Below are 27,647 nucleotides of genomic sequence, written 5' to 3' on the forward strand. Positions count from 1 at the left end.
ATATTAAAACAGAACTATATACATTGGCACTAAACTATATACAAAATACAAGAAATATACAGTCATACTGTATATAGTCACAAGTTTTTACAATATGTGCAAAATAAATGTAATATGCAAGTTATAGTGCAAAGAAAAGGAAAAAAAAAATAGGTAGAAGTGGGAGTGCGGGTAGTGCAAAGGTAATGGTATGTAATGTACATAAGAAGACCAAAAATAACACATTTCAATGTAAATTTCACAGATGCAGTACTATATACATCTTCAGAATCATGCAAGTCATTAGGATTCAACTTCTGGGAAACATAAATGTACCATATTTCATGCCAATAGTGGTTAAGATATTTCTCTAAAACCAACAACATCAACCTCATGGTGGTGCTAGAGGTAAAGTCAGGAAATAAGTCAAATTAGGTTTCATCCTTTCAGGACCATAAATGCCTGTACCACCACTTCTCTTGTAATGGGTATATAAACTTCCTTAGCAGAACATAACAGTCTAATAGTATTGAGTATAAAGGATTTACAACAGGAGTTATAAAACATAAAGAAGACATTCCCCACCTGTTTCTGAGGCGCAGCCTGCTGAGCTTGTCATAGAGATGTTTGTACTGGTCCAGTTCATGCTTCTCCATCAGACTGGACTGGTATGGTGCTGTGACACCAGCCATGGGTACATTGGGGCAGTGGATGAGAAAGATGAAGATGGTGAGTAGGCTGACCATCGCACACATCATGCAGAAACGGATTATGCCTCGACAGCGCAGGTTCAATCTCTTCACAATGTAGCCACCCAGGAAGGTGCCACCACCTCCTGCTGGTACCACCATGTATCCTGGGAGGGGTCAAGAGTAGCATAAAGAAGCATGCAGTCAGACTGACAGGCAGTAAAAGCAAGACATGTTGCATATGGGATTGCATATAACACAACTTTTTCAAGACTGAAAAGAAAAAAAACTCTGCTCTCACTACTGTTGCAATTTATTTAAATGCAGTAACTATCTATTCTCTATACATTGCTTAAAAGCATTCTGGATATGTAGTAAACCTCTGAGACAGAAAATAAAGATGTGGGCATTAACCTTATGCAGCTTGTCCATATGCAGCTGTATAATTAACCTTATGCAGCTTAAAAACACAGCCCCAGAAAAGACTGGGGCTGTGTGTTCTGAGTTGAAAGTGATAAGTGACTGTTAGGCTATGTTCACATTGCATGCTGAAGTCCTGAAATCCCATTTTTTTGCCTCCAAGATTAGATTTTTTCATGGAAGCGTGAATAAACCAAACACTGCCACGGACCACCCCTAAGAGTATATCCCAGCCCATGAGGAATTTAAGTTCTTTCAATCCCCCTTCACCAACTCTCCCCATTAGTCAATAAATTTATGTTGCATTTGAGCCTCATTCCTGTGTCCAAGTAGTGATTCACTTGGCCTCCAATTACCACAAGGCCATCAATAGAAATAAAGTAAAATACAACTATCAGCATAGTTTGATTACATAAACTAGTGAGAAAGTGTTGAATTTTACAGTAAATAATTAATTTCTCCAATATCTCCAATAGACAGCTCAGTGTCCACTTATGACTGTAACCATGAGTGAGAAATAAAAAAAATAATACAGAGCTAAAGTGTCTTTGTAAGTGTGAACAATTTGACCAACCTTTAAGGTTGACACTGGGTTTCACATCTCAAAATGTATCATATGATTTGACCTATTTACTAGTTACTCACCAAACCATGTGGCAGCCTCTGATGCACTGAGACTGAACTGTGACTCCAAGAACTTTGGACCAAATGTGGACATGCCAGCTATGAGGGTGGCCTCAGTAGCCCCAGCCAAGCACAGGAACAGAAAGGTGGGATTCTTTAAAAGGAGCAGCACAGATCTGGAAATATAAAGAGAAAAAGAGGGAGGGAGAGTGGTTATTATTATTATTATTATTATTATTATTATTATTATTATTATTATTGTTGTTCTCCCAGAAAAAAGCATGTTTCCTGTGCATAAAATAGCATAGCAATAACATTCCTGAAATTCAAAATAAGATGTGCTTTTATAAATTTCTAAAATAAATCCAGAAACTGACTGGTATGATTTTGAACATTTGTTGTTCTTTGTTATCATATTGCATCATGCAGCTCTGAATTGAAAGTGAACCTAAGAGGGTTAGAGAGAGAGAGAAGGGGAAAGTAGAGGGTGTCAATAACTGAATAAATCCTTTGTAATTGAACCAGTCTACTCTAATCTCAACAGCCTGGAGACACATACATAGTCATGTTACATAATGTGCTGTGATTAACGTCTTACTCTATGTCTGTAATCCCCTGTGCTGGAGAGATGAAATCACACTGCGGTTGTTGAGTTTGTGGTAAACACGGTTTACTTCAAACTTACACACATTCACATAAAGTGAATGTGTGCACTGTCTGACTGCATATTAATTCATTAGCAATACTACATCTAAGGTAACTCCTTGACTGTCCCCTGTGGAATACACAGAAATTAATCTACCTTGGCATGTCTTTGACCGATTTTCCGAACTGAGGGTCTGAGGCTGTGGTGTGGCTGCCATCTTTAAGCTGGTGGGCCTCAGACACTCGCATGGCCACGTACTCCTGAGAGCCTGCAGGAAGATGCAAGGAGCAAAGGAGGAATGAAAAAATGTTATGTTATATCAATCACCGAATTTATAATAATAATTTATATATATATATATATATATATATATATATATATATATATATATATATATATATATATATATGTTGGTACTGGCAGGAATGTGTGTGGTTATTAGCAATAATTAATAATTATCAGAGATCATTATTAATTATAAAGAATAGTAGAATTATTAATATGAATTAATGCTGAAGGGGCACCACCTGGAAACCGAGACCAAACAAAGTAGTCTCATTAAAGAGTTCACCTAGAATGTTGATATCTGAGGGATATCAACATTAACAGGAGAACAAAGAAGGGTTTTTTTTCGAGCTCTGACTCCCTCAATCAGCCACTTTTCACAGTATATTAAACACAATAATGACAAAAAACTTCTCTTTAAAGATATAACAGTGTTTATTATACTTAGCAGAATTAACAAAGTTAACAAATATTTCATTCAATAAACCACTGTCCTAAAATCTAATTCTACCTAAGCAAACAAACGACAGGTGAATGCGTGTGTGTGTGTGAGACAAGATGGCGACATGATCTGATGTGATGACGTCAAGGGTTTAGACGCAGACATGACTATGTGAGGAAGTCACATCACACGAGAACCAAATGGCGGAAGTAATAGCCGTGTCTTGGCGCCACCTGGTGATCAGCATCTCACCCAATTCCGTGTCAAAAGAGAGGGAAGAAAGAGGAGGGAAAGCAATCGTGAGGGGGAGAGAAGCAGTTCCTTTGTCAACAGAGAGCGCGCGTACAGATGGCAGTCTGTAACGCACGTTGTCTGGTTTGGTTGTCTTGGTATTTTTTGAGCTTCTCGTGTTCCTTCTTCCTGATGTTGCTGGGTTTGAGATTGCTACGTCTATCACCATTTGTGCTGCACAGCCTGCACCTGGGGTCCTGTCTGGTGTGGTAGATCCCCGCCTCTATTGATCTTGTACTAAGTGCCTGTTCTTGTGCTGCCATGATTAATGCTTCTGTGCTGTCCTTCAGTCCAGCCTTTCCCAGCCACTGGTAGGATTTCTTGATATCAGCCACTTCTTCTATCTGTCGTTGGTACATGCCGTGTAGGGGCTTGTCTCTCCATGATGGTTCCTCCTCCTCCTCTGCATCATCGGGTTTCTGCTGCCTGAGGTATTCACTTAACAGTTTATCTTTGGGGGCCATCTTCCTGATGTATTCATGGATCTTGGTTGTTTCATCCTGGACAGTGACCCTGATGCTCAATCTCCCTCGTTCTGCTTAGTGTACAGTCTCGGGGTGCTGAATGTGGGATGAAACCCTCCATGCATTGTGAGGAGCTTCTTGTCTTGATATCAGTGGCCTCTATCTCCTCCTTTGGCCAGCTTATTATACCAGCAGGATATCTGATGACTGGCAGGGCGTACGTGTTTATGGCTCGTATCTTGTTCTTCCCATTCAGCTGACTTTTCAGGACCTGCCTTACTCTGTGTAGGTATTTGACTGTGGCTGCCTTCCTTGCGGCCTCCTCATGGTTCCCATTTACCTGCTGGATCCCAAGGTATTTGTAGCTGTCCTGAACATCTGCAATGCTGCCTTCTGGTAATTCAATCCCCTCGGTTCTGATCATCGTCCCTCTCTTTGATACCATCCGATCACACTTATCTAGTCCGAATGACATTCTTATGAGGCTGCTGTAGATCCTGAAGATGTGGATCAGTGAGTGGATGTCTCACTCATTCCTGACATACAGCTTGATGTCATCCATATAGAGGAGATGACTGATGGTTGTTCCACTTCGCAACCAGTATCCATAGCCACTGTTTGAGATGATCTAGCTGAGGGGGTTCAGGCCTATGCAGAACAGCAGTGGGGATAATGCATCACCTTGGTATATGCCGCACTTGATGGTAACTTGTGCAATTGGCTTTGAGTTGGCCTCTAGAGTCGTTTTCCACAGCTCCATTGAGCTCTTGATGAAAGCTCTTAGTGTCCTGTTGATGTTGTACATTTCTAAGCATTCCAGTATCCGTGTGTGTATCATTGAGTCATAGACTTTCTTGTAGTCAATCCAGGCGGTGCACAGGTTGGTCTACCTGGTCTTGCAGTCTTGTGTGACTGCTCTATCGACCAGTAGCTGGTGCTTGGCTCCTCTGGTGTTACTACCAATTCCTTTCTGGGGAATTGGGCCATGTGCCTATTCATCTTAGCCGCTGTGATGCCTGACAGGAGCTTCCATGTTGTACAGAGGCAGGTTATTGGCCGGTAGTTGGTCGGTGCTGTCCAGCTCTTCATACCTGACATGTCTGGTATGAAGGATGTCTGCCATTGTAATAGTTACTGGATCTTGTTCTTGGAGATTGCTGTGGTCTGCTCTTAGATCCACTAGCCACTGAGCATTGGTGTTATGTGATGCCTCCTTTTCCCATATGCTCTTCCAGTATTGTTCAGTCTCAGCCCTGGGTGGATCTGTTCTTGTGTTATTACCTTGCCACTGAGAGTACATTTTGGATGGTTAGGTGGAGAACATCCTATTTATTCTCCTGGCTTCTGCTTCTCCTGTGTATCTCTTCAAGTGGGTAGCCAGAGCTGTGAGCCTTTGCTTGGCAGTCTCCAGTGCCTCAGGTATAGACAGCTTGTTGTACTTCCTTTCGTCCCCACACCTTTCTGTAGCTCTGAGAGTTGACTAACTTCTCTCCGTGGCATCTTGAACTTGGCCTCCAGCCTCCTTCTCCATGGAGGGTAATGCTCTTTGTGGCTTATGGTGTTCATCTTGTAGCCAAGCATCTCTAGGGTCACTGCTGCTGTGGTGTATATCAGCTGATTGGTTTCAGTTATGGTCCTCGTAGGGATAGTACGTAGTGCTGCATTCATGTCCTCTAGCAGACTTTCAGAGGGTACTTTGTTACTTAGCCTTGGTAATCGGCTACGGGGGTGCCAGGTGTCCAGCTTGGTCATGATTTTCAATCTCAGGTCAGTCGCCCTTTTGTTGGCACCCAATCTCGGAGTGTGGCGATGATGATGATGATGATGATGATGATGATGATGATGATGATATCTCCCTTCTGACCTGTCATCCTGGCTCCCCCTTGCCGTAGCATGTTCATTGTACCTCATCAATGTCTAGTTGCGATTGTAGTTGCCGTTTGCGGATGTTGGAGCACTGAGCTAGTAGTTGTTTCTTTGTCAGCTTAGATATATCCCACAACCTCACATTCCAACAGATCCCTATTCCCTGCTGTACTCCATCTATATCGTGTTCCAGGAGCCCATTTCTTATCAGGATGTCCTGGTTCCCAAACACCTGACATGGACCTTGTTGACCCGACGACATCCGAGCCAGTATGACTTTTGTGGTTTCACTCATGCTGAGGTAGGCTAGCAGCATCAAGGACCTTGCCTAAGGGTCCACACTGGATATGTGTTACCCCGCCCTGACCAGGAATCAAGCCTCCGACCTTCTGCGCCAAATTAGGCAGTGTTAACCACTGAGCTATCCAGCTGCTTATATATATATATGTATGTATTAAGAGGGAATAAGTCTCTGATTTCAAGTCATTTTGTGCAGTAATGGCCTTGAGGACCAAGGGTTGGTGAAGCACAATTTCAATTTCAATTTGTCATTGGTTCTGCCCATATGTCAATCAAAAGGACACAATCAAAACCTAATTGTGTTTTTTCATGGACCAATCAGAGGCATAGTAAGGCGGGTCATGACTTCACCATCCTAAGAAAAAAAAATTTGGCAGACCGGCACAGGGCACAGCGCCACTAGTGCTAAATAAAGGTAAGATAATGATGTAACTCACCACATTTTAAATTAATATAAGTAAATATTCAGAAATGATGAAAATTTATTAGCAGTTATTATTTTCATTAGTTATTACTAGGCCCGTTGTTCTTGTTTCGTTTAAATGTTATAACTAATGTTAGATACAGTAGCTTGTCCTCCAGCGAACGTTATTAGTGTTAACTGTTCACTGATGTGAATGGTAAATTAGCCTGAGAAATGCTTATTTTAGCAGTTCTCTTATAGAGCGATGACAAGACACGGTAACTGAGGGCTGTTCATTTTCAGTAAGCACAGAGAGACAGGAAGAGAATGGGCGAAAAGGATTAGTTCAGGATGATGTGTTTTACTTACTAGATAGTCATTTGTGCATACAAAATGAAGGCAAAAGTAGGCCTAAGTGTTGGAAATTATAATGCATTTTGCTTGCCATGATAAAGTTACAGATGGCAACAGTGGTGTTATATGTTGAAATACATGTTATATGTGCTATAGTTTGCCTTATTCAATACCATTACCAAAGACTAATATATATAAATAAAAAAGTAATAATTCCCGCTCTAAGTTTTGAAGGTTGTGCTCAGCTCTGGGTCTGTGCATACTGGTTATTGTCCTGCTAAGTTAATGTTACTTATATTAGAGTGTTGGCTCACCATTCAAGGGTTTCATGCAAAACATTTTTCATATTGGAAACATGAAAAGCTATTTAAAATTAATTAATTTTGAGAGACTGTAGGGCTGGGCAATTAATTGAATGTATTATTTTGGCTTCTAACGATTTTGAAATAAGATAATGGAGATAAAACGATTATTGTGCCGCATTCAATTTTACAGTGATGCTCTAGTTTTGTCTTGTGTTATAAATCCAGCACATCGTGTGGTGGAGCAGCCGGACAGCGTAGTGAGAGACAGACAGGCGGAGCAGAGCTCTCCCTCATGGCACCAGTGTGTCTGAATTTAACAAACAGTCAAATGTTCAGCAGTGGAAATGGACTTATTTAGACACCTAAAGACTACTTTGTTTTAGTTTCAGTCAGACTTTGGATGGTATTATTTTAGATACGAAGACGCTTCGCTCTGTGTAATGATCCCCCCTGTCATCCACCTGCTCCGCACCGTGCTTTCTCTGTCTGCAGTCTGATATGGTGCACATGCTTACTAGTAAAAAGCTGATTGGTTATACGTATACATGGCAAAGAAATCTGTGTTCTCCAAGCAGTAAAATCTACTTGTGGAAACCAGGTTGCTCTAATCCCATACTCCGATTACAGAAAGCAGGTTTCTTGTTCAAATGACAGTCAAGAAATCAGCTTTCTGGAGAAAACCAACTGTAACCTGGTTACTCAAGTGCATGTAAACACACTGTAGGATAATACAAGTCAATGATTTCTGTCAAACCTCTTGTTTCTCAAAGTACCATGATGAATGATCATTTTTTACTATTGATCACTCTTCACACAACATGCATCACTACAATAATATGATCTCAATTATTTTGGTCAAATTTATTTTTATTTATTATTTTTATATATTAAATATATTTTTAGTAGTTTTCAGTGGGTTATGCAAGTGCACTACAACATAGCTGATCTTCTTGATATATATTTATATTTTTATTTAGTTATGATTATTTAGTATATTTTATTTATTTACATATTTATTTACATATTTATATGCTATTTAATTATATATTTACATATTTACTTAGCCTTTTTGGTCATATTTGAAATTAACTGATGCTTCATAATTAAATTGATTTCATGAAAAATCTTTTATAGAGAAAATTGCTAACATAATTAAAGCTGCAAGCAGCATTGAACGGGCCCTCACACCCTTGCGTATGTCGGGGCACGGCACAGTCGAAAGGTTTCTGTCATGGGCATGTAGATGTTTTCAGACCCGGGCTGTTTTCAGACAGAGCAGGAAGGAGTTAAACATCACTTCCTTTGTCCACTATTTTGCCTGCTGCTGGGGCTGCTTTGCTGCAATTTTGTAGGGGGCGCTTTTCAGCCAGTTCGCATTACTGATGGGATATTGTTATGTAGACGTGTTCAGGCCAGGACTCTTATCAAACATGTAAAGTTTGTTGCAGATTGGAGCATGTACAATAAAGTTATAGCAACTTCCTCTGTCATGGTGAAACATCAAATCTCAATGGTGTGAGGATGAGAATTTTCTGCAGGGTGAGACATTTCTGTCTTGCTCATGCCTGTGTCATCAAAATTATACAGGTTTTGGGCCCTATACTGTAATTTCAATTAATAAATTGAAAACTTTTGATGAGTTTGTGTGTAAAAGAAATTCTAGTCTATTTTTAGAAAAGTAAAGACTTTTAACCCACATGACCTGGTAAAAGTTTGATTGACATGTGTACTGTCAGGTGTGTAGAGACAATAAGTAACTGCAGCTGGACACAGAAAAATACTCATATATTTGAATGGAGAGTGTGAGCAAACCACTAGGTGCTCTGGCCCTAATAAACGAAAAACTGCAGTACAGAGCTACAAAATGTAGTTATGATTTTATTTTTCTACAGCACTTTATCACTAAACAGTCACCCTCAGTCCATTTTTTCCCTTCCCCTTATAGGTCATCCCCACTACTGATTATACATATAAGACCTATAATTATTGTAAAATAAATGATAATAACCCCAAACTTCATACAAAGTTTGTATATAATGTACTGTATGTATATAGACCTTTCTGCTGTATCCTATAAAACTGAGCTACATTCAACTGTCACACCCATCCCCCGCCTTTCTTCTCTCCTCAGATTGAGAGCAGGATTTCAGAGCAGTCTTCTAGTGGAAACATCTTCATAAATCCCATGACTTTGGCCAAATCTTACATTAAAAATCACATTTTAGTCGGAATTTTCGTTGCGAATCCATTGATACAGGTTTGAAAGTGGTCTGACTTATAATTAAGACGTCAGACGTCTCAGTATGGCACAAAGTCCATGCCCAGAGATTGCCTCCCCATTGGTTTACATTGTAAGGTGCGATGTGGCACTCCAACTTTCGGGGCTTATAAAATCCAAACCGTTCGACTAATCAGATGAGGTCTCAGACAATTAGGCTATTATTACTATTTTGGTTTGTTTGTTTTTTTTGTTTGGTTTGTTTGTTTGTTTGTTTTCTCTCCTTCTCCTCTTTCTCATGCAGAATGAATTAGCCTATTTGTTGTTGATCATTACTTAAAAAATGAAGAGTTTATCTCTGGCATTACAATACTAATCATAATCTGTTTTGGTCTTTTACACTAGATTTAAAGAGGGTCCTTCTGCATGGCTGCATTTATCTGCAACAGCTAAGCAGAATGTAAAATTCCGCAAATTTGGTGATTAAATCAATTCATCAGTTAGTTAATTATAAATAAATAAATAAATATTACTATTAGTCGACTGAAATTTGTCTTTAGTCAAAGACAGCCCTACCTTCCATTAAAACTGTAGGTTTATCTCTTCTTTAAAACTTTTTATATTTGTATTTACCAATAGTAACAATGAAGCCTTTAACTATTTGTATGTGGAATATTCAGTCTTAATTCTTCACTGTACGGATGTAAGAGTGTATCCCCTGAACTCAGAGAAAACACCAAAGACACAGACATCATCATCCTCCAAGAGACCTGGTGTAGATCAGGCTCTGTCACTCACTGTCCCCCAAACTACAAAGAAATCATTCTGTCATCAGTCAAACTCCCTATTGTCAAAAGAGGGAGGGATTCAGGAGGGATTATTATCTGGTACAAGTAAGAAATATCAAATTACATTACCCTTATAAAATATGAACGCTCACACTTATGGCTTAAGGAATCATTAACCCTCCAGCAGACATATTCCTATGTGCTGTCTATATTCCCCAATGTGACTCACCATACTATGATGAAGATATCTTCCCCCTTCTCCATGAGCAGATCTGCAGCTTCCAGGCCCAGGGAAGTGTGCTAATCTGTGGGGACCTGAATGCATGCACTGGCTCTTTACCTGACTACAATACAGATCTGGGTAACATTCATATATTTGGACAAAACTTCCCACAAAACATAACTAACCTTCCCCGCTCCAAATCTGACCCGCAGGTCAACAAGAATGGCAGAGACCTCCTGCAGCTCTGTCAAAGCCTGGGTCTGTACATTGTTAATGGTAGGTTACAGGGAGATTCTTTAGATAGACATACTTTTTGCTCACCTCTTGGCAACAGCACAGTTGATCACATGCTAACAGATCTAGATCCTTTCTCTCTCAGTGCATTCACAGTTAAACCAGTGACCCCTCTCTGACCACAGCCAAATTACTGTGTTTCTCAAAAGGACAAAGACAAACAACACCACACCTCCACAGCCCAGTGAGCTGTTTAATATCAAGAAATCATATAGATGGGCTGAAAACAGCACAGAAGAGTTCCAGAAAGCAATAGGCACTCCTGAAATTCAAACATCATTAGATTCCTCTCTGGACACCACATATGTTCACAGTAAAGAAGGCATAAATGATGCAGTTAGACATGTCAATCACATCATCATGCAGACTGCAAAAAAATCACAATTGGAACAGTCCAAAAATAAACCAAAGAATCCCAAAGATGACAACTGGAGTGATAGAGAATGTAAAGAAATTAGACAAAAGCTTAGAAGTTTATCCAATCAAAAACACAGAGATCCAGGAAATGTGGACTTGCACCTTTTTTACTGTGATACACTTAAACACTACAAACGTACACTCAGAATCAAAAAGGCACAATACACACACACAAACAACTGACATTAATTGAGGAATCCATAAAGACAAATCAATTTTGGGAAAAATGGAATAATCTTAAGAAACCTAAATCTGTAGAATTGGCAATACAGAATGGAGAGATATGGGTCAGTCATTTCGAAACGCTTTACAAGATTTTACCAAGCAATCCAGACCCAAATCAAAACCAAATAATAACAAAATTAAATGACCTAGAATTGGCAATAAAAGAAAATCAGAATCCCCTGAACTCTCCCATTACTGAGCAGGAACTGAAAGAAAAAGCACTAAAACACAAAAAAAGCCAGCGGGCTTGACGGCATCATGAACGAAATGCTGAAATACACAAGCCCAAAATTCCAAGTGGCCATCTTGAAACTCTTCAATTTGATTCTGAGTGTAGGTTACTTCCCTGACATCTGGAATCATGGTCTCATCACACCAATTTTCAAAAACGGAGATAAATTCGATCCGAATAATTACAAGGCATCTGTGTGAACAGTAATCTGGGGAAGCTTCTTTGTAATATTATAAATTCGAGACTCATAAACTTCCTCACCAAACACAATGTCTTCAGTAAAAGTCAAATTGGATTTGTACCAAAAAATCACACTTCAGATCATATTTACACCCTACACATCTTGATTAACAAACATGTTAACCAGAAAAATAACAAAATCTTTGCATGTTTCATAGATTTCAAAGAGGCATTTGAATCTATTTGGCACAATGGTTTATTCTACAATTGAATTATTATTGAATCTGGTGTAGGGGGGAAAAATGTATGACATAATTAAGTCAATATACACAAACAATAAGTGCGCTATAAAAATTGGCAACAAAATGACAACATTTTTCTCTCAGGAACGTGGAGTGAGACAGGGCTGCTGTATGAGTCCGACTCTATTCAACATCTATATTAATGAATTGGCCGCAATTCTAGAGAAATCAGCAACACCTGGTCTCACTCTGCATGAGTCAGAGATGACTCATGACCTGGTTCTGCTGGCTCCTACAGAACAGGGATTACAGCAGAACCTGGACCTGCTAGAGCAATACTGCCAGACCTGGGCCCTGGCAGTAAATGACTTTTCCAAAAAGATCCAGATCTCAGGGAAACACATATATCTTCACATTAGAAGCACACATGTTAGACAGCTGCACAAATTATAATTATTTAGGACTGAAAATAAATTCCACTGAAAGTTTTAACCCAGCAGTAAATGAACTTAAGCACGTAGGGCATTCTATGCAATAAAACAACAAATTTACATTAAATTTCCAATTCGAATCTGGCTCAAATTATTTGAATCTGTCATAGAACCAGTTCTCCTCTATAGTAGTGAGTTCAGGGTTCCTCTTTAATACCAGAATTTGGCCCAATTGGACAAACACTCAGTCGAAATTATGCATTTAGAGTTCTGCGAAAGCATCTTGCAGGTGCACAGAAAAACCAATAATGCCTGCAGGGCTGAATTAGGCCAATTCCCATCATACATCAAAATTCAGAAAAGAGCAATCAAATACTGGCTTCATTTAAAAACCAGTGGCCCCCACTCCTATCACTACAAAGCCCTGCAATGCCAAGAGCTGAGTCTTCTCACTCAGTTGGTCCTGACACTTAGTTTACTCTCTAACCTTGTTCAACTTCAGGACCAGTCTGAGAATATATCAATTAGAGTCAACCAAATTATAACACACCGGAAACAAAACTACCTCACTAATTGGAACACACAAACAAAAGCACAAAGCAAAATGCAGTGCTATCTGGCCCTAAAAAGACAGTACAGTGTGACTGCAGTGACTGACACTGAACATAGAACTACCTTAACAAAGTACAGACGCAATGAGCACAGCCTGGCTATCGAGACAGGCCGATACAAAAAATCATGGTTTCCCAAAGAGGAGCGGTTCTGCCAGCTGTGCAAGGAAGACAAAGTTGAGACAGAGCTGCACTTTCTAACAGAATGCACAAAACTCTAGCCAGTCCAAACAAAATATTTCCCCAAATTTAAATACATACACCCTGAATTCGACCACATAACAAACATAAACAAAATACCAATCGTATAGATAGCTGCATAGAGAGCTGCAGCCTGGCAGCAGAGTACATCTTTACCTGCCACACTACTTTTTAAACATTTTTTAAATTATTTATTTATTTTAACTATTACTATTGTAATGTGTATATATATATACATATATACATACATACATATATATATATATATATATATATATATATATATATATATATATATATATATATATATATATATATATATATATATATATATATATATATATATATATATATATTTATATATGTGTGTGTGTGTGTGTGTGTGTATGTATATATATTGTTTTCAAATCAAAACTATTACTATAATTATTATTATTATTATTTCCAATATTGCTGATATTCATCAGTTAAGTTCAGTTTTCTTCCTTCAAGCAAAATATATGTAATTTGCATTCCAAAAATTGTTGACATTGTTGTTGTTTTCAAACTGTAAGGTTTATATATGTTTATATGTTAAAACCTGTACTTGTCCCTGTTTGTACTACTTTGTACAACATGCTTTGGCAATACTGTACTTCAATATGGTTATGCCAATAAAGCCTCATTGAACTGAACTGAATTGAATTGATTTAATGTGAGTGCAGACAAAGTAGATCATATACTGCATCCTCTTCTTGTGACAGCTATAAAATGCACGTTTTCAGGGATGTTGTGTCATATAGTTTTGCCCATTATTATTACGATCAACTGTTTGGTCAACTCTGATATGTCACATAACATGAATGCTACTTATCCTGGCATTGTCTGTGTTCTTCTCTCTTTACAGCATGGATTTCAAATTGGGCTCGGTATGTCTTTTTGGATAACATTTTTTCCTTTTTCCTCTGTCCTCTGATTTTTCATCATTAATTTTTTTTTCTTTGTTTCTTTTTTTCTGGGGTTTGTTGAGGATTTTGGAAAGTTGTGACCAAATAGCTGCATCAGAGTTTTTACGACAAACATTCCTCTTCAGTGTGCTTCACTGCTTTATCAACACCAAGAACATACAGGAGAGGGAGCCTCTGTGGAACAGAACTGTGCAGATGAAAGAGATGTTGATGATCTATTCTCTCAGAGCAGTAATAGTAGCAATTTGGAAACTAACACCATACTCTGACGTTCCATTGCATAGTGGGCAAATGAATTTCATGTAAAATACAATGCAGTTGATTCTTTGTTGAATATTTTGATAGAAAATGGACACTCAGAGGTGCCAAGGACAGCAAAAACACTGCTTGACAATTTCTAAAGTGTAGAATTTGAAGTGAAATCAGGAATGCAGTATATCTACCTCGGCTGCAAAGACCAGCTCCTGAAACATTTGAAAATGTAATCTCTACAGGACATTTATGGATTAGATTTAATTGACATTTCTCTCAACATCGATGGCTTGCCGCTTTTCAAAAACAGCAGCCAGATTCTGTGGCCAGTATTGTGTCAACTATGATCATATCCGTTTGGGTCAAATTGATCACTATCAGCGGATGATTACTATAACCGATTTTTCTTTTTTTTTTTTTTAAGTTTCTCATGCAAATTACCATCTAACTGACATTTCTATATTTAGTACATGAATATAAAGTAATGAAATGGGCAGCTTCACTATTTACTATTTACTATAAAATGCAGTACAACTGTTTCAAATACTTGATTCGCTGCTGCATCTTGTCGGCTGGTTTTTGGCAGTTTGTCATAAGCTTCAAGGAGACTATATTTTTCATTGAGAGAAAACAACTTTCTTTCTCCCATCATGATTTCAGTGTGCACGCAGCATGCGGCTCAGGTAGCCAGCCGGCAGGCTGACGGGTTGCGTGCTTTGGCTGCAGGGTTGGGGGCCGCAGGGGCGCTACAGTGAGAAAGTTGAACCAGAATAAACTTTTGGAGAGACGCAACCTGTAACGCTGTACAATCCTGCCATGAGGGAAGACAGAAACATTACTAGGAAGAAGGGAAGACATTCCTCTTCATTTGAGAATGTTAAAAGTAAAATTAGGCTTTGCTGGCAACTTCCCGACTCATTTTAAAAAAGATGAGAGAGAGAGAGAGAGAGAGAGAGAGAGAGAGAGAGAGAGAGAGAGAGAAGCAGTGGTCGAACGAGCTGGAGAATGAATGAGGAGAGCAAGCAGTGGTAGAAAGAAAGCCAGTGAATGAGAGGAATAAAACACCTGATAATGGTGCTGCAGCCACTAATTATACATCATATGTGTACTATGGGAGTAAAGTAAAAAGAAAATAGAATTACTGTAGTTTTATATAAAAAAAATTTCCATATGTTTTCATGTATGAAAAGACCCAAAATGAACACTGTAAACGGACTGTTTGATTACTGTAAGCAAATTGTTTAAACAGCATTTGCATAGGAATGATTCTGTCCCAAGCTATCTGACCCATATAAGCGGCTTATCACTGTAAACATGATCACTATAAGCTGTTTTCACTGTATTATGGAAAATGGACTAGATACAGACAGTGGTTTGATTAGGGTGAAGCTGCGTTGTGTTACATGTGACACCCCAGCCAAGGCTCTTGTGAAGTCCATAAAGCTGTGTTCAGGCTATTATGGGTGTGACAAATGTATACAAAAAGGATTGTGGGATGGCCATCGGGTGATCTATCCCGAAAACATCTAACATTGAGAACTGATGAAACATTCTGAGATCAGTCTCAGGAGAAGCACCACCTGCATTTAGTTGAGTCACCATTTTGCCAGCTCCTGATAAATATGATGATATCCCTGCAGATTATATGCACCAGTGTTGTCTTGGGGTCATGCGCAAAATTATCCTTTTGTGGCTGAGGGGACCACGGGGAATCAGATTGCCATCTGGGCATGTTAAGCAGGTTAGTATTCAGCTTCTGAAGCTAAGATCATGCATTCTAAATGTGTTTGCAAGGAAACTGAGAGGCTTGGAAGATATTGACAGATGGAAAGCCACAGAACTGAGACAGTTTTCCCTCTATACAAGAAAAATTGTGCTTAAGGGCATTATTTCAGAGCAGCTCTATGAGCACTTCCTGGTTTTCATTGTGGCATTATCCATCCTTGTTTGTCCAAGACTGGCAAAACAGTACAATGACAATGCAGAAGAGTTGTTGGTGTACTTCATTGCACAGGGAAGGCATTTGTATGGGGATGAGTTCCTTGTCTACAATGTCCACTGTTTGGTACACCTTGCATCAGATGCAAAACTTTATGGCTGTCTTGATGAGTGCAGTGCTTTCTCTTTTGAGAATTACTTGCATCAGCTGAAAAGATTTGTTCATTCTGGGCAAATTCCTCTCTCACAGATTGTGAGGTAGCTTGGGGAAGCAGACAAAGTGAGAAAGATACAACCTGAACCAAAAAGAGTGTAGAAATAAAAAAACAACAACAACAATGTCTTCACTCTTAGTGAACTAGTGTTCTGTGAAGTTGTTGCAGTCTCTGGTGAGATAGATAAAAGATGTTGCTCTGTTGTGTCTATGATCGACTTGAGCCATACTTCATGCAACCTTGTGACTCAAGGTTGATTGGTGTCTACACAGCCAAAGACAGTCAAACTTGCATGAAAACACTATCTGAGAGACATTTGGGCAGGCAGGCATCTATAACTGAGGCAGACAGTGGTTTGAGGATTGTAGTTACCTTGCTCCATTCATTCTAAGGAGCGCACAGACTTCATATTACTGTAAATACACACTTTCATAGTATTAATAGTATTGTTTATGTATCATTATCTTTTTTTGAGCAATGCTTTCTAATTAATATTGATAGGTGGTGTGGTTTCAGAGGACACATTTGGCTGTGTGGCTTACAACTGTCAGTTGCCTATTTTTTTTTCTTTCTGTTTGAAGCCAGATTTCCATGTAATGCCTTATTTCCTCAAATATATTTTTGCTCCTGTTTTCCAATGTGTGTAAATAAATCACTATCAGATCCCTCACATCCAAGCTTTAAGTATATGGGAGTATATATAAATATAAGCACTTTCAACGGAGGGAAGACTATAATGTGACATTATTTCATTTTTCTACTTCCAGAACACTGACAATCAGTTTGCGGTTGTGAAATTCCTGGAGACCAACACAGTGGATGCCATGCCAACTAACTGGCTAGAGGAAATTAACAAGGTATTACCTAATTTATGTATGCAACCTATAATGTAAGCTTGTAATGTCATTAAGAAAGTCATGTACATGCTAACTGATGATCATTTATTCTTCATTAGCATTCACATGAATTAAGCTTAATGTTTGCTATTTCCTTCAGATGAAAAAACAAAACAACTTTTACTAAGATAAAATTAAGTAGGATATATCTCTATAAGCATCTAAGTTGCAATTTTCAAAAAAATTGGGGGAAAAATATGACCAAAATCTCATAACGCGATACAGGTCATTTCATATCCAGATAAGGATACATATAATGATATAGCACATGTTCTCTAAATTCAGTGGAATTGCATAATTTGCTAAGTATGGTTTTCTGGTCTGCCTGTCCATCTTTTTCATGGGTTTCATTAATAAATTACTCTTCTTAGCTTTTTACTCACGAAGCTTCTATTGCACTTACAGTAAAATAACGAGCGTAATTGTTGTCAATTTGAGTACTTCGCCTGATTCATTGCCTTTCCTCTGCTCCACTGTGACTTTTAAATCACAATGTTATGATGGTAGAGGCTCAGAGGTTGATGCCTGGATAGAAGCTAATATTTTAAGCACTGGCCCCATGGGTGACCAAGCCCCTAAATTTGGTGGCCAAGTACATTTTTGATGGCCCACATGTAAACTTATTTTAAAACAACACAGAAAAGTCAATTTAACTCAACTTAACACAAACACAGCCTTCCTTAACTATGACACTTCAATAAATGAAAATAATTGAATGTGCCACATAAATAAAAGCCGACAAAAAAAAGTTTAGAAGAAACCATATTTATATTTATATTTTAAAACCATAGTTATAACATGTGAACACTGGCTGCAAGTTGAGTTCCTTGAACAAGCCTCTGATGAGTAGATCAAATTCACCTGAGTGTCATCTGAATGCTTCAATGGAAGGAATACAACTCAAGGAAATCTGACCTTTTGTACAAACAAGTTAAGTTGGTCAATGCCACAAATTTGCTGACCTAGAATAGTTCAGAATCTTAAGTGTTTCATCTTTGTTTTACATGTGTGTTTTAAATGTTTCTGAACCCTCAACCTTTCTGATTATTTCCAGTTTTACGTGAAAATATTAGAGATTTTCAATATGGTCTCAGACTTTTGGACCCCACTGTATATTATTGGTTTCCTAAGGATATAATGTTAAAGGATAATTGATCATAAATGCACATGAGCTGCTGCTGATAATATTTTACTTTTTAGACTGAGACTTGCAGCTTTTGTATGAAATCCCTGATGCAGTGTTCCGATGCAGTGCCACAGTGCCACCAGAAGGGGGAGCGAGGTGTCACCTTTTTCAGCTCTACCTGCCTCAAGCGGCAACCTCCAGGACTGAAAAATGAAGCCAATGCAGAAGTGCCAAAAACCTGCATTCTATCTAACGGCCATCAGGGGGCGACTTCACTGGCTGCAAAAAGAAGTCCAATTGTACAGAAGTCTATAAAAAAATGACCCTACTTCTTTCTTGATGTATTACCTCAGTTAACTGTTTCCTAATGAGTTTATGGTCTCAATTGCTAGTTTCAAGTCTTCTTCAATACTGCATGATGTTCATTTAGTAAATTATGGTCCCATTTAAAGTAAACGTAATAGACGATAAAGCAGTGTATGCTTTAGGGCGTGGCTACATTGTGATTGACAAGTCGCTACCATGGTGACAATGATGCTTACGTAATGTAACCATTGGGTATAGGCAGTGTGTTTTCAGTTCACTAAAGTTAATTGTAACATTGTGATTGCATAAAAACACTCTTGTTCAGCATTTGGTTGTAATAAAAGATCCATTATTGAGTCGGATGATCAGTTTTTCCGGTGAGTACATTTTGTTTTAATGGTTTTAGGCTTGTTTTTCGCGAGCGAAAATTAGCATTAGCATTATCACTGTTAACCATAAAAAAATCAAACATGGCGACGGCCAAATCCAAGATTGTGACGGTCAAATCACTACACACGAGGCTTCAAAACAGCAGTTTGTAAACCAGTAGGTGACGTCATGGTGACTACGTCCATATTTTTTACAGTCAACCTGCCTACAAGCTCCTATGAAGGGCACACATTACATGGCAGCCCCCGTGTATTTCTTTGTGTAATTATTATTATTATTATTATTATTATATTTATTTACTGGGACCATGTACAGTGTTAAACATAAATGTTACCATTTGATGTACTATACCAGAGTTAGTTTACAGCTCATTTTTATCTGCAGTCCCTTTGGCAGGTCACAATTAAAACATAACAGCAAAATAACAAACAGTACAAAGCAAAAAATACACAGAACACATAATACAAAATACCAAGCAACACACAACAGCACATCATATACATCCACAATGTCAACTAGAAATAACTGATGTATGCTTGTCAAATTAAAAGCAAGATTATTTGCATTCATGAGAAGACCATGAAATCAAATTTAGAATCAGTGGTTACAGAGCTGAGTAGCTTTTAGACTTTTTAATTTGGTTTTAAATGTACAGATGGAACTGCTCTTCATGTCATCAGGTAGGGCATTCCACTGAACTGTGGCTTTCACAGAGAATGCTGACTGCCCAAATGCAGTGCGACAAAATGATATAGTACAATCTCATACAGAGGATATTCTGGAAGTTCTAATAGAACTTACTGAGCGGGTCTACGCAAGGTCACGTAGTGGAGGAGGGGCCAAACCATTTAAAATTTCATAAACCAGGGACTGATTGAAAATAATCTAAAATCCCAAAAGCTCAGTAAATTAGATTTAGTACCCAACAGTGATGGAAATGCATTGGCTTTTTGTCTAGAGTTTTTAGAGTTTGTTTGAATAAGGACTCAAGAGGTTTTATGGCTCTTTTTCCAGCCTGCCCCCAACACGTAATGCAATAAGACAAATGGGAAAGAATCATAGCATGCATAAATATGTTGGCTGTGTCCAAAGAGAGACAGTTTTAATATGTCTAAAATTTGCTACGTTGTACTTTATGGTTTTAACCATTTTTAACATGTTTCTTGAAGTTCAAATTCTTCAGAACCAAAAGCAACAGGAAAGGTCTAAATCAGTAGTATTTGACTCATCATTAATGTTAGTACTGTCATTGTAGTGCTTTGAAAAGTACTGTGGAATGATGTCATCACCTGTTTCTGCTCTGTGCTGAATTCTACACGTGTGTGTGTGTGTGTGTGTGTGTGTGTGTGTTTTGTACAGTGGATGAGAGTGGTACCTGGTAGCTGTCGAGGGTAGCCCAGGATGGGGAATGCTACCAGCAGAGCTGCTGCTCCTCCTGCTAGGAAACCGATCCACCAAGCCCCGACCCACAGAGGGTTCTCTGGAGTAATTTCTGTCCTGTGTCAACACACCCACACACACACACACGGCATGAATCACTTGACAATACTAATATTGACCACTAAACACTATCTGACTCCTTCTCTGTGGTATATATATTTCTATTCAATTCTGTCTTACATTTTTCAATTATATTCTATCTATTCTATACTGTTCTATTCTACACTTTTCTGCTCTATTATATTCTACATTCTTCTGGTCTGTTCTAGTTAACAACTCTTCTATTCCATTATACTCTAGTAAATTCTATGTTGTTCTAGTCTTCTCTAGTTTATTCAAGTCTGTTCTGTCCTCAAAAGCAGACTCACGTCTGGTGGATTTCGGTGTAAATGTTGAGGAAGTATCCTCCCAGCAGGTAGCCCGCTGCTGGACCCACAATGGCCGCTGTGTAAAAGATCCCTGGAGATGGAGAGAGACCACAGACACAGAGACAGTCCATGGGTGTGTCAGTACAGTGACAACTTCCTGTTTCCCTCTCACCACTTCCTGTCCTACAGGTTAAAAGGGTCCCATTGTTCTTTACAGGCTGGATTATTGCAACTCATTATTATCAAGCTGCCCTAACAAGTCTCTAAAGACCCCAGCTGGTCCAGAATGCAGCTTCACATGTGCTGACAAAAACTGGAAAAAGAGATCATATTTCTCCCGTCTTAGCTTTGCTGCATTGGCTTTCAGTAAAATCCAGAATTGAATTTAAAATCCTTCTCTTCACCTACAAAGCCCTTAATGGTCAGGCACCATTATATCTTAAAGAGCTCATAGTACCCTATTACCCCACTAGAACATTGCGCTCCCAGAATTCAGGCTTATTGGTGGTTCCTACAGTCGCCAAAAGTAGAATGAGAGGCAGAGCCTTCAGCTATCAGGCTCCTCTCTTGTTGAGCCATCTTCCAGATTTGGCCCAGGGGGCAGATACCCTCTCTACGTTTAAGACTAGGCTTAAAACTTTCGTTTTTGATAAAGCTTATAGTTAGGGCTAGCCAGACTCGCCTTGGACCAGCCCTTAGTTATGCTGATGTAGGCCTAGACTGCCGGAGGACTTCCACTGATGCACTGAGCTCCTCTCTCCTCTTCTCTGTCTGTATGTATTCATTTACCATTAATGCATGTTACTAACTTGACTTCTTCCCCTTCTTCGTGCTTTCTCATCCGCAGGAAACCCCATAAATCATGCTGACGTGGGGATGTCCTTCTTCTGTACTTCTTCTGTCCTTCTCCAGCTGTTCCTGTTGTGGTTGCTGTTTGTTGCTGCTAGTCATGTATCTATTGTTATTGTTGTTGTTGTTGCTGTTGTTATTCTGCTTCTCTGTGTCCCCACCCTCCCACCCTCTTCTCTCTCTCTCAACCCAACCAGTCAATGCAGATGGCCACCCACCTAGAGCTGGGTTCTGCTTGAGATTTCTTCCCGTTATAGGGAAGTTTTTCCTTACTGCTATCGCCAAGTGCTTGCTCATGGGGGAATTGTTGGGTCTCTGTAAATTAAAGAGTATGGTCTAGACCTGCTCCATGTGAAAAATGCCCTGAGATAACTTTTGTTGTGATTTGGCGCTATATAAATAAAATTGAATTGAATTGAAGTGAACAAGGCCTATTTGATTATTTCTACCCAATAACCTCTTTCATCTGTATCCAATTCTTAGTAATAGAGGTATGAACAGTGCTATGATTGTCTTCTGGATGGCTGCTGCTAATTGGAATCATTACACAGCGTCATTAGGGAGATATATTGGTACCTTGTTTGATCCCAGAGGGAAAGTGTCACAGTAGTTGCACACATTCGACCAATTTACAACATAAAACACTTTGAAACAATATAAAAATTACAAATACAAAATAACAAGGAAGAGGGAAAGGGCATGATGCAATGTGACAGACAGCTTGTCAGAAAAAATAGTGGCTATTGTAACAATTAGATTGCAAGGTCAATGTGTCAACTCACACTGACAGGTGTGTTGACATTTGTATGCTCACACAGAAATCTGTGTTCATATTCATGCAAACAACACAAATGATCACTTGCACATCATTTAATTGCATGCCTATTGCAGATGCAAACTCAAATATCACAAAAAGATGCAGGCCTGCTATTTGTGCATGTGTTCTCATTATTGTATGTAATAAAAACAATTACATTCAGAGGCAGAAAAATCTGCACCTCCAAGTCCTTCCCAAACTGCCAATATGAGCTGAGAATGAACAGAAGCTTGCTAAGTACCCAGCTCTATTCATGTCTACACAACTCAAGCCTATAGTCTTCATACTGTATTCTAAACCACTTGTTCGTGTTGAGAATATTAAGCAGGCATAATATTGACATAATATTGAGTTAAAGTCTTTGGCCACAGGTCAGTGTTGAAATTTGTTTGGCAAAGCTAATGTGAGATCAATGTAGGGCTGCACAATTTGAGGAAAATATCTGATTGTGATTGTTATGACCAATATTGCAATTGTGATTTAAATCCCTATTATTTGAATGACTTGAACTCCAGTCCTGTAGCCGTAGCCTACATTGTTTTAAACAAGATTTATGCCAAACACAGTCATAAACCTGTCTTGTTTCTACATGAACAGTATCCAATCAAATAATGCATTTGTTGTTGACTGTCAAAAAAGTCAAATTCTAAGTAAACTTGGCTAGTATTCTACAGAAAAGGCCTTGTTCACAGCTATGTAGTTTGCTAGCTATGTTAATAATGACTAACTGCTATTTTTGGATATGTATATTGTTTTACAACAGGATGAAACTAAACTTTTGTAAGTAGCCTCTGACAATGTTTGATGCAGATGATACAGATGACAGCTCTGAACTTAAGCTAATGTAACAGCTCTGAGTCCTTAGGGCCCTGTTTCAGCGATTTTGAGGTGGTAAGCTTAAACAACGATGTTACCTGCTTGAAAGTTTAACTGGGAGATTTAGACATTCCATTCACCTGCTGTCTATGTCACTTACTCAACAACACATAAGCTACCTGTTTGATTACCTGACATGAGGTGATCATCTTGATCATTTATCTAGATCAAGGTCAACCACTTAGTTGGTGTTTTTGTACAGTAAAAAGGCTCAGATCACTGTCTATGTTTCCTAGCATTAAAGTTACACAGAATAGTATGTCTGCTGCTTTGCTGAAATTGTCTTGGTGAATTGTATTAACCAGACAACAGCCAGGAGTTTCTTTTTTGTTGTTTTGTTGTACCACCTATTTTACATCTTTTAGCTGCAGCTAAGCAAATCTGCCAGAGGCAAAAGTCACTGACTACAACTGTCAACAGCATGTTAAGATACCATTAAATGTAAGTTCTAACTGAAATTGTTGCATTTGCAATTTAAAAATTGCGAGATTGATTTTAAAATGATCGTTCAGCTTTAAAACAATAGCTCAGTGTCTCCATCACAATTTGTGACCAAAACAAAAACATATTCAAATTGCAAACACACACAACATGCACTTAATACACAAACGCAAAGGAAAAAAGTGGCAAATTAGTAAGTAATGATTGATATTTCAGTAAAAGTAACTTTAATTAAGTATGTATTGCTGTTTTTAGTGATATTTTGACTTCAAAAATTTGATGCAAAGCAAAACCAAACAGCAACATGTCCTGAATGAATTACGGAGTGTGACTCACCTATATAAACAGGCGCATAGTTGGACTTGACGTTCTCATCCAGATACGTGACCCCTAATGTGTAGAGAGGCGTAGCACCCACACCGTGTAGAAACTGGCCCAGCATGAACACAAAACGATAGCTGGACAATCCTCCTCCCTCCTTGTCCCAGCATGGGCTGGTACGGTTGGCAGAGCACATTCCTGTTCGCTCGGGCAGACTGACCTGGTAGGGGGGTGTGGTGAAGTGTGGCAAGGCAAACACCAGAGAACCAAGCGCCATGATCAGCACCCCCCATCCCAGCCATCGAGGCTTGTGTCCCGTCCCACCGAAGTAGCTGACAAAGGCCAGGCAGACGCAGGCAGCAATGTCGTAGGAGCTGGCGATGAGGCCAGCCTGGTAGCTGCGCAGGTCGAAGCGCCTCTCAATGGATGTTACCACTGTGTTAATGAAGCCATTGATTATCATCCCCTGGAGGAAAGAGGCAACACACAGGAAGAACAGCACCCAACGATGGGTGTTGAAAACTTGGATAGCTTTGGGTGTCAGAGCCCCCCAGCCACATAGCTGATCTGAGTCTGTGGAGATCAGCTTTAACCCCATCGGTGACTCTGCATGGGGTGTTGTTTGCACCCCATACAGCTGCCCTGGGAGTGTGGAAGCCCTGGTGAAAATGCGGGGCCGAACAGGGCCATCAGCTCCAGGGCTGCCAGGGCTTCTGGGGCCTGAGCCTATGGGGCTGCCTGTCTGAGAGTCCACGGGGCTGGGGGTATCCAGAGATGGACCCCCGTTGAGTGGGCAGTCTTGCAGGTCCAGGAGCTCCTGCTTGGAGCTGAAGGAGGCATCGGCATTAAGCAGGACTGGCATCGCCCCTCTGAGGGGCACTGTAAGGCTCCTGTGGCACAGATGGAGGGTAGATGAGGGAGGTGTTTGAACTAGGGAGAAATGTTTACAAACACAAGGTAGAAAAAAGGGAATGTGAATCAGCTGAGGCTCAGTGTTAATGCATTGTAGTCTGGGCTGTTGTGTTATAGTTGGGCTTGTCTCTGATATTATCTATTCTTGGCTTGTGTTGCGTACTCCATCTGTCCACAGTGCTGAATGTTTGTTAAGGCTCTTCAGGTGTTCCTGTTTAACTATCTGTGCAAGGTTGTGCAGCTTGGAAGGACTGTTTCATATTGACTTTGAGTAATGACATCCTATGGAGAGAAAACAGAAGGGGAGATGAAATTAGTTAAAATGAACTTTTAATAAGGCACTAAAACTTTAAATAGTTGCCAGAATGAATGACGCATAAAAATCTGAATGGACTCAGCTGGGAAAATCTCCCATGCCTTTTTTTCTTTATAGAATAATATGATCCACCGAGAAATCACATCAAATATATCAACACAGTAGAACTATTCTGATTACCAACACAATCTACAGAGAAAAAAATATCAGAGGCTGAACAAAAATACAAATGCTTACACACACAACCTATAAACCTTCAAATCATACACACCACTAATGAACCATAAGGAGCACTGTCGGCTCCAGCAAGCACAAATACAGATCACAGCTTTTATTAACACAACCATAAAAACAACGTGCAGATCTAGCTGTTGCGGAACAAAACTTCATTTGAGTAATTAGTGCAGCTTGAGACATAATATCCACATTATAATTCCAAAACACATATAATCACACATATAGTCATATAATAATACACTATACAACTATAAATGCATATTTGACTCATCATAGCAAATTTAAGCATGAACATGAGGGAGTACAAAATGATGCCGCTTAATGTTTGTAACAATAAAGGAGACCATTTTTATTGTGTGACTAATTTCTCTCATGTCGGATATAACTTTGGTGACAGTTGGGCAATTGAAACTTTGTCCACTGTAAATCAATGGTTCATTATTCTGCTACCATCTGCTGTCAGTAAGATGCTGACACAGAAGCTGGATAATCTTAATGGATAACCCCTCCACAATTCAACAGCAAATAATCAACTAAGCATGAGACGAGCACATGCACAAACATGTGCACGTGGATGTGAGAGAGAGGGAATGAGTGTGATGTTATGCGTTATACTTTAGATAAAGTCAGGGCTATCTATATACATGTTTTATATGTTTGCCTCATACAACCTTACCTTAACAGAACTGTGCATAATGAGCTGTCACGATGTCAGTAACTTAAAGAGGCCTACATTTGTGCATCCACAGTACTTAAAACCACTGCTTCCAAAGTAGCTTTCTATTTTACGTTACTGATGAGAACTATTTGTCTCTCTACAAAAAAAACAACAACAAAAAAAACAACGCTCCCCTTTTCTGTACACAACAATAGATTTTACACTAACAGTAGCATTCAGGCTTTGGAAATAAAATATAATAATGGGTGACATCGCCTATAAAAATTCAACTTATGCATCAACACACAATTTTAAATATATAAAAAGAAATCAAATTATAAACATACTGTATTTAGCCTCCTCCATTTTTCCAAGTATGATAATCAGCAGGTCTGGTGACATTTGTTGACAGATGAAAAGATGAGACAGAGACAGAGTAAAACAAAGATGGAGAGTCAGAGAGAGATACCCATGCTTGGTCTTAAGCCTGTCTCTCAAAGCCTCTTATAGTCTAGTGCTGAGACAGCACATCCGCACATTCACGCCCTATCAGTGGAGGGAGGGGAGTGCTCCCAGGCCACATAATCCACCTGAGAGATAATGCACTGATATTGACACTTTGCTGCCTCTCACTGGAGGTAAACTATATTGTTTGATCCATCTTTTCACACTTGTATGCACAAGAAGGTTTGGAAGCAAATAAAGGAATCTGCATTTGTATCTGTCTGCTCTGTATCTGATCTCCACTCTATAGCCTCTACAGCCACCCATTACAAATCAACACTTTTAGTCTAAGTGCTGTGAGAGGTAATGGGAAACACACATTGTCATATTAATCCCAATGCTGATTTAAACTTATGTTAACCAAGTATGTTTTATATGCCTTGTTCAATTGAGGAGTGATATCGAAAGGTCATGTCCTTTGCTTGCCACTGTCACTGTCAACAGGATGAGTTATGCAACAATAAGTGGAAGTTAAAAGTTCACTGTTTTCTGAGTATTGTGTCTGCAGACGCATAAGCAAGAAAGTAGAAGTATGTGGTTAGATATGTGGATTAAGAGCATATAGAGAACTAGATCAAACCAGACTGAGGGAGACAGAAATAACCTTAAGCGTGGGTGGTGAATTGGGGTAAAAAAAAATGAAGGAGGAAGACAGCTCCTTTTCTAAGAAATGATAGACAAAGAGCCAATTTGGGTCCAAACAATAGA

The 27,647-nt window shown here is 39.1% G+C and overlaps 1 protein-coding gene across 1 annotated transcript in view; it reads right to left on the reverse strand.

The window, feature by feature from the left end:
* slco4a1 (solute carrier organic anion transporter family, member 4A1) overlaps positions 1–26,937 on the reverse strand; it is a 44,708-nt gene extending 17,771 nt beyond the window's left edge. The window contains exons 1-7 of the mRNA XM_067591327.1: positions 26,783–26,937; positions 24,328–25,506; positions 21,009–21,099; positions 20,576–20,697; positions 2,515–2,626; positions 1,734–1,888; positions 565–835 (exon numbers count right to left, since the gene is read on the reverse strand). Of these exons, the coding sequence (XP_067447428.1) occupies positions 565–835; positions 1,734–1,888; positions 2,515–2,626; positions 20,576–20,697; positions 21,009–21,099; positions 24,328–25,174 (1,598 nt within the window). The 5' untranslated portion in view covers positions 25,175–25,506; positions 26,783–26,937. The remainder of the gene's footprint in view (positions 1–564; positions 836–1,733; positions 1,889–2,514; positions 2,627–20,575; positions 20,698–21,008; positions 21,100–24,327; positions 25,507–26,782) is intronic.
* Positions 26,938–27,647: the final 710 nt, after the last annotated feature.

Source organism: Thunnus thynnus, chromosome 6, assembly GCF_963924715.1.
Source record: "Thunnus thynnus chromosome 6, fThuThy2.1, whole genome shotgun sequence".
Lineage (NCBI taxonomy): Eukaryota > Metazoa > Chordata > Actinopteri > Scombriformes > Scombridae > Thunnus > Thunnus thynnus.